The sequence below is a fragment of the Rattus norvegicus genome, chromosome 7 (assembly GCF_036323735.1).
Source record: "Rattus norvegicus strain BN/NHsdMcwi chromosome 7, GRCr8, whole genome shotgun sequence".
Classification (NCBI taxonomy): Eukaryota; Metazoa; Chordata; class Mammalia; order Rodentia; family Muridae; genus Rattus; species Rattus norvegicus.
The window spans coordinates 125,693,070-125,707,368 of record NC_086025.1 but is presented as its reverse complement, the minus strand read 5'-3'; the positions used below and the strand labels follow the sequence as shown (position 1 = coordinate 125,707,368).

At 42.0% G+C, this 14,299-nt stretch overlaps 1 protein-coding gene across 1 annotated transcript in view; it reads right to left on the bottom strand.

The window, feature by feature from the left end:
• The window catches only part of Pdzrn4 (PDZ domain containing RING finger 4), a 148,518-nt gene extending 137,597 nt beyond the window's left edge, over positions 1-10,921 (bottom strand). The window contains exon 1 of the mRNA NM_001108107.2: positions 10,611-10,921. Within this exon, the coding sequence (NP_001101577.2) occupies positions 10,611-10,679 (69 nt within the window). The 5' untranslated portion in view covers positions 10,680-10,921. The remainder of the gene's footprint in view (positions 1-10,610) is intronic.
• Positions 10,922-14,299: the final 3,378 nt, after the last annotated feature.

Sequence of the window (14,299 nt, the reverse complement as noted above, 5' to 3'; positions counted from 1 at the left end):
ATAAATAAATAACCAATTCGCTTAATAATACACATTTTGTATATTATACAAAAATGAACACCATATTAGATACTCAGTTTAAATGTTCATCTACACCACAGCACATCACCACACAAAGACAATTGAGATCTCTTTTTCTTTTCTTCCTACAGATGTTACGCTACTTTGTAGCTGTTTGTAGCTATATTCCTAGCACAAGCCAGAAAGAGGAGGCCAAGGCCTCATCTCCTTTGACTCTCTCCTTCCTCACACCCTTCTGCTGACACTGGTGAGTCACTTGTTATGGACACCTTTTAGGGCACTGGGCTTTAGTCTCAGGATATAGAAAGAGAAGACAGTCTTTAGTTTGCAGAGATGTCTGCAGGCCACAGTCTGAAGGCCACTGTAAACAATGTGTGTACAAAGTGAGCATTTGACACTTCTTATGACAGAAGTAGTAAGTACTTCGTATTTTGGGGTTCAGGGATGCCAAGAAGGTTACCTGGGGGAAATGATCCAAAACTCATACCCTGAGGAGTTCTACAACTTCTGAAAAGTACTGGGACACATCTCCTCTTCCTAGACTAGTTCTTCCTAATACTATGACCCTTTAATACAGTTCCTCATGTTGTGGTGACCCTAACCATAAAATTAATTTTTTGCTACTTCATAACTGGCTTTTTGCTACTGTTATGAGTCATAATGTAATTATCTGATGTGAAGGATATCTGATATGCAACCTCTGTGAAAGGGTCCTTTGACCCCTTCATGGGTCTTGAGCCACAAGTTGAGAACTATTCTCCTGGATTAAGCTTGTATAACTAACCTGCTCCTGTTCAGATGCTCTGTGAAATGGTGACACTGTCACATTGCCACAGAGCTAAGCAGAAAGAGAAATATCTGGCTCTGTTTCAAATTGTGGAGCACTGCAGAACAGGAGAGCTGAGAAGACCTTACTCTGGGTTGAACCAGAGAAGACTTCATGGAGCAAACCACGAATAGAGTCACAAGAACTAAGGGTTTTGCTTTTCAAAATGATTTTCAACATTGTAGGCAAAAAGGATTTTGAGTTGAATGACCAGAAGATGGGAATGTTTACTTTATTTACGAATAGGGGTTGACAGTAGGGTTTGGCTTACATGTGGGCTGTTAGGAGAGAGTGAAGAGAAGTTAAGAAGTTGTAAAGGATGTGTATGCCAGATCGAAATTTATAGAAAGTCAGGAGACACAATCAGTCTGTCATAGAGGAAACATTTCATTTAAGTTAGTTGAAGAATTGATGCAATAAGTAATGGAAAATATATGGGTCCATGTGGGTTCTTTGAATGAAAGAGTTACATAGTGTCTTTTATCCCTTTTCTCCCCTCATTGTCTCTATTCCATGCCCTATCGTGTCATATCATTCCGTGTTTGTGACAGGGTCTTGCTATAGTGCTCAAACTGGCATCAAACTCATGATTGCCTATATGAGCCGGAGCCATTCAAGTCCTGGCCTCTTCCCTTTTTCCATTCCTCGATCATATATTTACCAAATGCTCACTGCATGCCAGATGTTCAAAGTTGCCGATCAATTCAGAGGAAATGGGACATGTGGTTTTGTAATGGACTTTACCATTAGCTAGGTCTTGTAGAATGGGTACAGTGTTTTCTATCCCCCCCAGGTCACTGTTAGATTGACATGAGATTAAAACTACAAGAGCTAGTATGTGTGGCACCCCTGGAATGTGCTATACCTTTTAAATGTATCATTTCATTTAATCATGAACAAAACACTTTATGGTTGATATTCGTCTATTAAACAATGGCTAATGAACTAATGTAACTAAATTATAGGGACGGGGGGATGTGCTTAACTCTTCATAGTAACCGTTTTAAAGCTGGTGTTCCACATCGAGAGAGATAGAATTAGGAAAGAAAAAATGGGCTATGGTAATGAAGGAGGAGGTGGGACAGGCTATAATGATGATTTTTAGAAATGGGTACTTTGGAAACACAGCTGCATTGCTAGAATTGGAAACGTGAAGACAAATCTACCACCCAGGGGTACCTCAACCCATGAGTTACGAGAAGGAGGCCAACATTTCTGAAGGTGCCTGCCCTAGGTTGGGTAAGAACAGAAGGCTGTTCACTACAGATTAACGGAGCGAAGAAGACTGTTCTGGCCGCTGTCCTCAGCCATGAATCCTCAACTTTTCCAGAGCATAGATCAATCACAGAACCACAACCCAGGGCTTCTTCTTGATTGCCTAGTGATTTAATAGTGGTGCCTTCCTTCATCATTTAGTAAGATTGATTGAGCACCCAATTAAATGACTTGTGAAGATTCAATATGTGAGAATCTGCTTATATAAAACGAATGTACTGAAGGCTGATTGCTGTAGAAGGATTTTTCACTATCAATTAATCTTTACACTTAATTACTTAACTCTTATAAAGTTAAGAAACTATTTGCTAAAGATATGCAATCATTTGTTACTAGCCAACGTGACTGGAGATGAATAGTAACTGCACATATGTTAAGTAGTTATGTAAATCACATGATATATTTTAGAAACATTTTCAATAAAATTTGAAATTAAAGAATTTTCTAATTTAATTATCCTAATCACCCAAATAGTCCAGACAGTTTGAGTGGTACACTCTTCTGGCTTTCCTACCAGTTTCATTTTCAATAACGTATCTCTCCTGTGTGTCACCTTGCATGGCTACGTAATTAGAGATGGCTGACCTCCAGTGTCTAGATGAATTAAATAAGTGGCAGGAATTTCAGTAATGATGCACATTTTAGTGAAATGTGGTATTTTGATCTCTCCAGTAGGAAAAGAGACTTTACTCATTAAAGTTACATAAATTAAGTGGCCTCATTAAAATATTTATTTTAATTTTTCTTGCATCTCTTGATTTGTACATGTGTGTGTGTACATGTGCCTACGTGTGTGAGGTATGGTGTATGTATGTGTAGGTGAGAGTACAATTTTGGCTCAGTTCACTTTACCACATGGGGTTCAAGGGTCAAACGAAGGGCATCAGGATTGGCAGCAGGCACCTTTAATGGCTTAGCCATCTTGCTGACTTCCAAATTATTTTCATTAAAAACTTAACACTGAAGATTTCTTCAGATGTCTTGGATGTAAATGTTATGTAATGCTATTGCTAACAAAAAAAATGTCTTTGATTAAAGAGCATCTAGAAAAAGAAACTAAGATCCTTTTCTGGTGCAGAGGACTGAACCTATGTTCTTGGACAGAGCAGGTAAGCAAGCATCTCACCACTGAGCTACACTCCCCTCCATGCCATGTATTAAACTCACCACTATCTGAATGCGATGGCTCAAGGTCTGATTTTTTCTTTAAAAAAGGCAAAGATAGCTTCCAATTTTAATAATCAGGATTATTTTAAGTGCTTTTGCAACCAAAAGAGAAAAGCTACGCTCAGATGTTAGCAGCAATTCTCTCTCTCTCTCTCTCTCTCTCTCTCTCTCTCTCTCTCTCTCTCTCATAATCTGTCATAGCTGAGCTTCTGGGATGTATAGCCAGCCTACCCACCTTGTGTTTCAATCCATCTGTTCCTGAATTCTTTTTTTTTTTCACATGTCCATACTAACGTGCTCTGTAATCACTAGGCCAGGTGCCCAAGTAAGTGCACAACAAAACAGAATCCAGTGTGCTTCTTCCTAATTGTAATCCCTGAAATGTATGGTGGGGTGGGGGAGGGCTGGTTGGTCAATAGAAGTGGGATTGAGCCACGGGCTGAACTGTGAGGTAGGACCAACAACAGCTGCAGGGAACGCTTGAGCTCAAATGACAGTCACTGGGTCCCAGGTCTGACCAAGATGGCCAGTTCTTTGGCATTTGATGTTTTCGTCAGTCATCTCTGGATGTATGTGCCTTCCAGGGGGAGGAATGACCTTGGGTGAGCTGGTTCTCTGTAGCTAAGAAGCCCCTGAAGGGGTGGGCAGTGACACTTTTAGCTGTAAGGACTCCCAGTAACTGGAGCCAATGGTTTTTCTTGGTGAGCGCTTGGGAAGCACATGACAGATACTCCCTTCTCTTTCCCATCTTTCTGATGCACCACAGTATTGGTTGCTTTCTAGAATATTCTCTTAGCCCCTCCCACATGGTCAAGTCATTCTCACCCTACAAGTTCTGTTTTCTGCCCTGCTTTCTTCTCCTTTGCTGTTTCCCAGCTGGGTCTCCATGACTCGTACACAAATCTCCCCTATTCTCAATTCCTTCTCTCTAGCCTGGGTGCAGACGTCCAATGGTGGTTTATGTCAAGGTTTTGCTTACAGTCCTTGCTATTCCATTCTTTGGGGGACCGTAGTTGAGTCAATGAGTCACATCAACAGCTTTCTTTTCATTTCTAGGACTTGCTTTACTTCTACTGTTTTCTTTGTCAGTGTGTACACATACAGAGTCTCTCATAAGCCAGAATCCTATGGGCTTGTCCCTCACCTGGTCTCCTGTTTGCCCTCGTCACATGTTATTTCTACAATGACTGGCCCTTGACAAAAACTTCCTACTTGGTTTTCCTTAGTGTATTCTTGCTCAAGTTTACCATCCACAGGCCCAAAACATAGATCAGAGCCAACAACTCAATGCTTTCCCCTCCTCCATCCTTCCCTCTGAAGGTGAAGGAGGAGGAGGAGGGTGAGGAAGAGGACGAGGAGGAGAAAGAGGATGAGGAGAGGAGGAGGAGGATGAGGAGGAGAGGAGGAGGAGGATGAGGAGGAGAGGAGGAGGATGAGGAGGAAGAGGAGGAGGATGAGGAGGAGGAGATAAAGAAAACAAAGGATCAGAACACAGGGGACTCTCTAGTTTGGTCTTACCTACTCTAAAGTCATGCCTAGAGTTTTCTCTCTTTTGACTTCTTTCTTTTAAACACTTCAGAGCTTCCCTATGCCAGATCACTTCAAGTCCACTTTGGATTTTGACATTTCTGTGAATTTCTTCCGTTTTTTCTTTTTCAGTTTTATTTTCCTCTGCCCCTCCCCCGTTCCCTGTCTCTGTCATTCCGGCATCTTTGGCCCCCTCTGGCACCCATCAATGTATCTGTGGGTTTCATGCTTCACACAGAACGTTCTGTGACGCTATGTCGATGTGTCTCCCCTCAGCTGTCAGTCTGCGTATTTCTCAAAATTAAGGATTGTTGAAACTTTCTTTGTGTGCTCAATCATAAAGCTAGGGCCTGACATATATTTAAGAAGCCACTATTTACAGAAAGTTTATTGAATTGAACGGCATATCTAGGGTTCTGTCACCTGCTGGATAATCAACGAAAGTGAGACATTATTAAAACATGCCTTCATTTATTCTTCTGGTTGTAAGGACTACACACTTCACTTAGGTAAATAAAATAGAAATTCATTGCAGGATTGTACCAGGAAATGAGACTAATGTGACATCCTAGTACTTATTCTTTGGGCTTCTCTTTACACATAACCCATCTACTATTTGATTTCTTTGGTGTCTCTGAGTCTTGTATGCGTGGCCTGCTTTATATAATTGACTATATGCCTTAGGATCCTCAGTCTAAGCATAACACCATGTATTCCTTTTTGCCACAATCCCATTACTAATGATCCGTTTTCTAGACTACATTTATATAAGACTGGAAAACTTGTTAAGAGGACCTCCACTCACTTGTACATGGTACTTGCCCTTGGTTTAAAGCAGCTTCCAGATATGTGGCTGTGAATGGGAAGATTTGATTCTAAATGGTTCTAAATGAGGGTATGCGGGCAGCATAGGTTTAAGAACACAACAGCACCTGACCTGCCTTCCAGAAACTTCTAATACATCCATAAATAGGTAATTAATGCCAGAAGGCAAGAAAAGAAACCTCTAATAGGTACAAAGAATCTATATCTCAAGGAATCCTGAGAATCTAGTGATCTCAAGGAAGGATAGAATGTGTTTTCACTGACAATTCCTAAAATTTCTATGCCTGAGGAGACATTTGAATTAGTGACAAAGAAATAGTGCTGGAGGTAAAAGTGTAAAGCTTCAAGGTCACACAGTTGGGAAGCGGTTTAAAATGAATATAGGGTCTACAGGAATTGCACCTGGAGAAGACGACAGAATAACTATCATTTGATAAGGATTGGGACCCAGGAAGCGTGGCCTAGAAAATTATAACAGCATAGTGACCAGGGTAGGCCAGCCCACTAATAAATCCTACAGTGGACATTCTTACAGTGATGGCAGAGTTAGGAAAAGGTGTGGAGAGGAAGGGGGGAAGAAGAGGAGGGGGGAGGAGGAGGAGGAAGAAGAGGAAGAGGAGGAGGAGGGCTGGGGGGGGAGATATAGAAGTACTATTGATGGCATAAACGAAGACAGTGATGTCCCTTTCCAGCCAATGGCTCCGAAAGCAATGGGACTAGAGTTTGGAAAATATGGAGAGAGTTGGCATGAAGTTCTGAGTTGGGTTTGCATAGCTTGAGACAAAATAGGTATCTGAAGGGTTTCTGAAAGAACCCAGAAAAAGCAGAAGATAAAAAACAATGTGGATTTGAGAAACCCTGTAGGAAAGGAGAGATCTTATTAACATTAACATGATGGGAAAGGGGGCAGGTGCAATGGCTCAGCAGGTAAAGGCCATTTGTTGCCAATCCCTGTGGCCTGAGTGGGATCCCCAGGAAACACATGGTAGAAGGAAAGACCAGTTCCTACAAGTTGTCCTTTGACCTCCACACACAGCAAGCATAGTAGGCAGACAGATAAACAGACATGCACACACATACACACACACACACACACACACACACACACACACACACACACACACACACAAACCCACAAACCTGGAAACAAACAGAATTCTTAAATGATGGTGAAGGATTACACATTTTTTGAGAAATCGTCCAGGACAGTGATTATAGCACAGGAAGTGATTGTTAGTTTTTAGCTTTTTAGTTTTTGTTGTTGTTGTTTGTTTGTTTGTTTTAAGACAGTTTACTCCACTGCAGTCCAGACCACCATGAAACTCACAGCAACCCTCCTGCCTCAGCCTCCAGAATACTTGGGGTACAGGCATCCGCCATCATGCCCAGTGGTATTGGTGTTGCTTTCGGTTCAGGTTATATCCGGTTCGTGCGGTGGATTCATGGATGCCAGGCTGGGGAGGGACAGACGTCTTTGCTGTGCTCAGTTACTGAGATAAATAAAAGAACCCTGTCTCATAAAAAAACAAAAAATCAACTCCAAAGAGAATAGGGTCACAACAGTGACTCCACACAGAGACCCGCATGACCTAACTTCTGGCTTTCCCAGGTTGAGGGTAAGTTAACTTCTTGTCCCTGATTTGGCAATCGAGAACAGAGTTTCACGTTTAAGCGAAATAAACACATTTTTTGTGGAAGTTTTACACATCTGCTCCTCCTTTTAACACGTTGCTCAACAGGACAAAGCACACCATTGATAAGTTTATCACTTAATCAACCCAAAAGTTACACACATGACACATAGGTGCGATGAAGTTAAGAAACCGTTAGATGAGACCCCAGTGCTGGGTGTCACTCAGAAGAAGAGGCCAGAGATCCCTGACCAGCTTCAGCACCAGGTGGCTGTTTAATCACATTAATACAAAATGGGCAGTTCAGCTTTTGTCAATAAAGGGCATTGTTTGAGTTACCCACTTATTAATTAGGAGGTTAATAAATAACCTTTGCATAAAATAGATCACCGTAGAAAACAGCTGTGTTCCTGGCACAGGTAAAAGCTATCAGATGCAAGACAGGGCACGTGACACTGCCTAGTGGAAAGGTTACCCTTACCTGCCCCAGCCCTAGATTCACACTCATACTAGACTCTGACCACAGACTAACCCCAGCTGAAAATAATTTTCTTGAGGTGACGGCCCATCTCTTCTGCCAACTGAAAGTCTGGGCTCCTGTGTAAAGCCAAAAACAAAATCACCAAAACATAAAGAGTAGCGCCCGCTACCTGAGTACAGCATTCGGGCTGCATCACTAGGCTCCTCCGGGGAGCACTCTCCCTCTTCCCCTGCAATTATAACCCTGTTCTACTTGGCCTGCTTATCAGCTCACTAAATCCAGAGAGGAAATGTGGACCGTTCAAAACCATAAAGATCCTTCCTATGGTAAAGGAACATGCATTTTGCTGGTGGGAACACATTAGGGAGTCACTGCTAATTTTGCATGATCCCGCCCTCCCCGCCGCCCCAAGAACCAGAATTTTCCTCAGTGCTTAAAAATAAAGAAATAAAATGCGGGTGATGAGGGAATTCTGACTAGATAAAACATACAGTTTTGGGCAGTCAGGTGTAAGTAAGTAGCTTCATCTCAAGGGGTGGGGACTGAGGGATGGGGGCGGGGCGTGGGGGAGGTCCCGGTGGGGGTGGGGAGTAGGGGGAGGTCAGAAGTGAGGGAGGTCTGGGTGGGGGTGGGGAGAGCGGGAGGTCGGAAGTGGGGGAGTCAGGGTTGGAGGTGGGGAGTGGGGGAGGTCAGGGTTGGGGTGGGAGGAGGGAAGAAGGCAGCTATGTATCCCCCGGAACACCTGGCTGAGACTGTGTTGACTTTCATGTCCGCTCTGAGCTGCCTTTCCTCAAATAAAAACAGAAAATAGTTTGCAGCCCCTCGGTGTATTATATGAGCCTATCACTGCTTCCCTTTGATATCTTATCTTATCCATTAACTCAATAAAATAGACGGCAAAGCCCGAGATGCGCTGCGGGAGGGTCCCTCTTGGAAAACGCAGGCGAGATCTTTAAGCTGAGGTTTCTTATTTAATAAAAGCCAGTTAAATGGAAGCTAATCCTTCATTTCACCCCTTTATTAAAGACCATAAGTACTGCAGCTCACGAGTAGAGAGAATAAAATAAATGGATGGGGGACACTAGGCAGAGGCAATAAGCGCATGGCTTAGCTGTTTGCTCAAGGTTTGGGAAGCACTTGAAGGCAGAACTCACAGGGAAGCATTCTCAAAATCAGTAACAAAGGGCTCCGGCATTTGAGCAAACACTGCTGCCTGATGTATGCATGCAGTAACCCTGGCCGGCCAGGATATAAACATCGTATGCCTGGCTTAATTGGGGGTGGGAGGCTCCCTCCCCACCACGCGCCACCACACTATGCTTTTACATAATTTGGATTTAGGATTTTAAAACCACCACCAACGGATTGATGAACCCATCCCCCTGGTCCTTGACCACAGAAAACCAAAGCTGGAAGTCAAACTCTAAGAAGCAAACTAAAGGCTAGTGCTCCACCTGGAGACAGTTTTGGAGAGTCAACGGCACGCATCCAAGAGACGGCGTTACTTTAGATCGCACTTAGGCAAGTTTATAGGTTTCCTTTTGGAAAGGAAAGCCAAAGGTATTGCCCCCCAGTGTAATTAACAATGTTAATCTTCTTTTTCCTCTCTCTGGTGATAAAGGAATCATTTTTTATATTTAATTAATGCAGAGGATCATTTTGGAAACCGGCTAATGAGCCTCTGATCACATTACCATGAAAATGTGCATTAACATTGCAACCGAGGAGGCTGTTTCATGTGTAGCAAATCCACTTTGTAATTAGCCCACTGTGAAATGAATCACGCGGGAGGGAGGGGGTCTGAGAGAGCCAGTAGGCAGTGGGCACTGGGCTACTGCAGGGCCATAGACCACCAAAGTCCCAACCTTCTCTTTCATCAGCAATGATATCTAAAAAAAAAAAAAAAAAAAAAAAAAAAAAAAAAAAAAAAATCCAAAAAAACCAAAAAACAAAGTGGCCCTGTGAAATTTGGGGCAGACTAGAAGAAAGGAGAAATAAACTTTATTCTGCCAGATGACACGTTTGCATGTGAGCATTGCTTAAAATAAATAGTAAATAGTAATAATAAATAGTAAATTAATAGTTATATTGAAATTACAGTAGCTGACTGTATAGTCTCTACCACCACCCCGTCCCTTTTTTAACCAGAAAAGCCCTCAGATACACATTAAGGAGATATTTGAATTTATATGATTTTCCGTGGGTCACACATGCACACTGCTTGCAATTAGTTTATAGTGATAAACAGACAGAAAGTAGAACAAGGAGCCAAGAATAGATGGTAAGAAGAATTGTTTTTCTCTTTTTGAATTGAAGACATGTCATATATTTTCCTTTATACAAAAATACCAAGTTTTTTTCCTTAAACCAAAGCCAAAAAAAAAAAAAAAGTCTCATTAATCAAATAATTTCCTCTGGCTAACCAGATTTGGCAAGAAACTTTTCCTGTCTATTCAAAATAACTGAGATCACAGACCTATTAACTCCCAGTATTTATGCAGACAATGATACAATTGATTTTCAAATGTCAACATGATCCCAAAACCAGAGAGGTCTCTCAAAAGATTACAGTCCGGGATCTCAGCGCTGCTCCTCTGACTTGACAGACATCTTGGCAGCAGATACACAAAATGCTAAAAGAATCCCACAGGAAGTCATCTGAAGGGGGAGTGGCAAGGAAACTGAAAACTGTCACCCAAACCTCAAATAAAAAGCCCTTAAACGGCAAGCCTGCCCTCGATTCCGAAATGCACTTAAAAGGCAGAAATCAAGCAAGCCAGAAATCATTTCCCGTCGCTCAGACGCGCACACAAAGCCGGGCTGCTTAGTTGCTGCTCGCCCACAGACCTGCACTCACCTGGGAAACTTCGTACAGCAGTTTGTAGTGTTCCTCTCTTTTCTGAAAAGTGCACAAGTTGCAGCCCATTCTAGGAAGCAGAGAGAGAGCACAAATCTTCTAGTTTCCCCAGAACTGAAAGGCAAGTGAGCTGAAAGGGAATCTCCCTCCAGACTTGAGGACTGTTTGTCATCAGTCACTTGGATCCAGAAACAGACACACCGCTGGTAGCGGAGAGCAGAAGCCAGGGTGCATGCTCTCCGCGTTCCGAAGTATCTTGCACTCAACGATACACACAGAGTTTCCAGTCAGTTCATGGCAACACTCCCCCTGTCTCTGCATCAGTGCACATGACTACACAGATTCCAGCTCATGAATATTAATAGTGCCTCATTGATTATTTATGACAGAACATGTTAGCAGGGTGGGGTGTCATAGCCGCTGCTGATGACAGATGAATATTCACTAATTAAGAAGCAAATGTAGTGTGGTTAAACAAAATTCACTTGTGTCAATACCATCTCTGTTTATTAAGGATAGAAGGGTTGAACGTAGGGCATTTTGAAAGAGCATACATTTAATTTCTCCGTTGATATAAGCCTCTAATATGGTAATAAAAATTGAGAAACAGAAATCACTTCGTTCACAACTCCCTGTTTTGCTGCAAAGGCGAGATATTTTCAACATTATTTAATATAGGGTAGGCAAATCAGAGTAATTATTTAAATTTAGAAAATAAGCCCAGAAACAAATGAAAATTGTGGATGGTATAAGTAAGGATGAGTGTGTGTGTGTGTGTGTGTGTGTGTGTGTGTGTGTGTAGGGGGGTGGGGTTCATTCAGTTTTAATTTTGACTCTATAGAAATGATTGAGTGGATTATCTGTAAAGATCAGCACATAGAAAAAAGTGCAAGGCACAGTGTCCTACTGCAAATAAGGAACATTCAAGCAAGTGTGAGCAGGTGACACTGGAACAAATAATAAATATTTTAATTAGATATTAAGGGCATGTCCATTAAACAGACATCTGAAGCACCATGTTGTGTGTAGATCTATATTTAAAAAATTAGATAAATACAAGACTTCCTTAGATAAATTACCAACGCATATAGCATTTATGCTAATTTTATTAAAGTCATATATAATATTTCAGGATGCTGACACTGGTGATATTTACATTCTGATGTAATGCACAGTGATTCCATTTGGGGCTCTATACTTGGAATTTATAATAGGCAAAGGTGAGCATAGACTTAAAGATGAAGCTTAGATCTGCAAATAAAGGAATTAGTCCATTCGGGGTCACACTCACAAAGAGTTACATTGGGTTGCCAGCTAGTCGTTTGAGTCCCTTAAAGATATAGCACAGACAGCCAAAGCAGATTAACAAGAGCCAATTTCTTTTGTTCCAACACTGACTTATGTCAAACCTCTGCTAATTAAGAAGTATGTCCTTGTCCCAGCACATTTTATACCGGACAGGATAGCAAGAGGATTTAAAAGCAAAAATAATTACTTGTATACTTGACTCTGGCTAGGAATCACAGTAGCTTTTGAAGAGGTTTCATTGCTAAACATTTCTCCATACATACTTTTTGGAGTCCAATTTCCCAAAAGTGTTGTGTCAAGTGATTAAAATCGATAACAGGCAACAAATCAAATGAGTACTAATTGTTAACAAATTGGCTTTATGACTAGCAACACCTCAGCCCCAGCAAGTAGCCTGAGACGAGCAGTTATTGTTGGCCATTCCCCTGGGGAGGTAATAATCAGATTTTCTGAGCCTAATTTCACCTAACAGCCTGGATGGAAGCCAAGACCAGGGACCTTCATGAAAGTGGCATGATAATCGGTGATACTCATGTGAACAGGGTCCACCAGGACGTCCTGCCAATTAGAAACCACTTGTAGGAGATCATTAATTAAGATCCAATTTCTTTATGGAACAGGTGTATTCAAAGAGGCAGTCACAAAAAAATTCTGTGAAAACCAACGTCCACGAGCAAAAGGAAGTTTTCTAAGGGTGGAAGAGTCAGTATCTTGGATGTTATCAGGCGTGAAGACGTTAGAGCTCACGTCTTTCAAGCACACACTGATTGTGTTTGGAACTTTCTAGGCTGAGTTGAAAGTGCATTATGGAGTCTTGGGCATTGGTATTCTGCAGTTAAATATCCAGGTCAAGGAATTAGGGTACAGTAAGGCAAGGATGGCTCGTTTATTTATCTCTGAGGTGCTTGCTGACCACCAGTGACTAAACTGCTTTGTGGAAGGTTTTGAAAGCTAGCTAGGGAACTAAGTAAGCCGCTCTTCATTTGGAGCTCTTACCATGTCTCAGAGTTGGTTTTTAATAAACAAACAAACAAACGAACAAATAATCAAAGCTTTAAGAATGTTTTCTTAATTATCAAACGGAGTGATCCTTCCAGCAAAGCAAGCAGTTTCCATTGAGGTTACTTGTCCAGCTCTGCAGCTGCTCTTGGCCCCTGTGTTCATTCATTACGAGGCCCTCTGTCCTTTTGTTTCCAACTGCAGGGACAAGTGTGGCTTCTCCAGTCATTTATCAAATGCTGCCCTTGGCCCATTTACCCTGGAAAGCTTCCAACCTCTGCTGCTAATGGGCTCATCCCAAAGAATTAAAGGGGGCTTTGAACAAAGGACCCACGATTCTGGACTCTTCCAAATTTCAGTGGAAGATGAGGGTCAGATTTTCTAGTGACTAAGCAGCCTATCTCGGATGAGAAAATTGAGTAAAATGGGGCATCTAGAGAAATACCATTAATCTGAACTATTTGCAAAACCCAAATCGATGAGATATAGCTTTTGGGGGCGTTAATGAGGAGTGAGTACCTCTCCAAATATTCTCTGTGAGAACATAGAGAGGAGAATGGTGCACTTCAACATAGGGTTGTTTGATTTCGTTGTTTCTAACTTGCAATTACTGCTCCCTACACATCATTCCAAACGGGACACATGTCTACCAAGATCTAATTTAAATATCAATGCTTAAGCTGGTAGTGCAGCGAAGGCATCAACAATTTTCGTGTTCACCCCACATAGCTTGTATCCCCAAATAACTAAAGAAGAGCCCAAAGAAAATTTATCCTTATGGAATTCTCCTGAGAAACAAGTGAAGACAGAGTGGAGGTTTGTTCCCATGCCAGGAGTCTTCAATCAGCCAGCCAATCAGCCAGGCTAGGGACTGTGAATTACTGGCTGCCAATGTGACACGTACTCTCACACACATCAGAGACAAACGGGTATTTTGTGTCACCTGATAGGAGAAAATGATGCCACTCGAAAGCTTTCCAAAGGCAAACAGTTCGTAGCCAGTTCAGAGAACGGAGGAGCATTTTGAACCACACCGTGAACAAGTTATCACCAGATTGACACTGCTGATAGCTTGGTGTGGATGGACATGAAAGAGAAGAGACAAAGACAGAGACAGAGATAGAGAGAGACAGAGAGAGACAGAGAGAGACAAACAGAGACAGAGAGGCAGAGACACAGAAAGAGTTAGGGACAGACATAGAGAGAGACTATTAATCAAAAGAGACTTTAGTGGCTTTGCTATACAAAACTATACTCACAACTAAGAAAGTGAGTGCCAATAAGTCCTGGTGGTTGGTATTCTTTGAAGGAAGGTTCACATCACCAGGTAAGGACACCAGAAAGTTACAACAGGGCTAGGAAAGTCAGAGCTTCTGACCTCA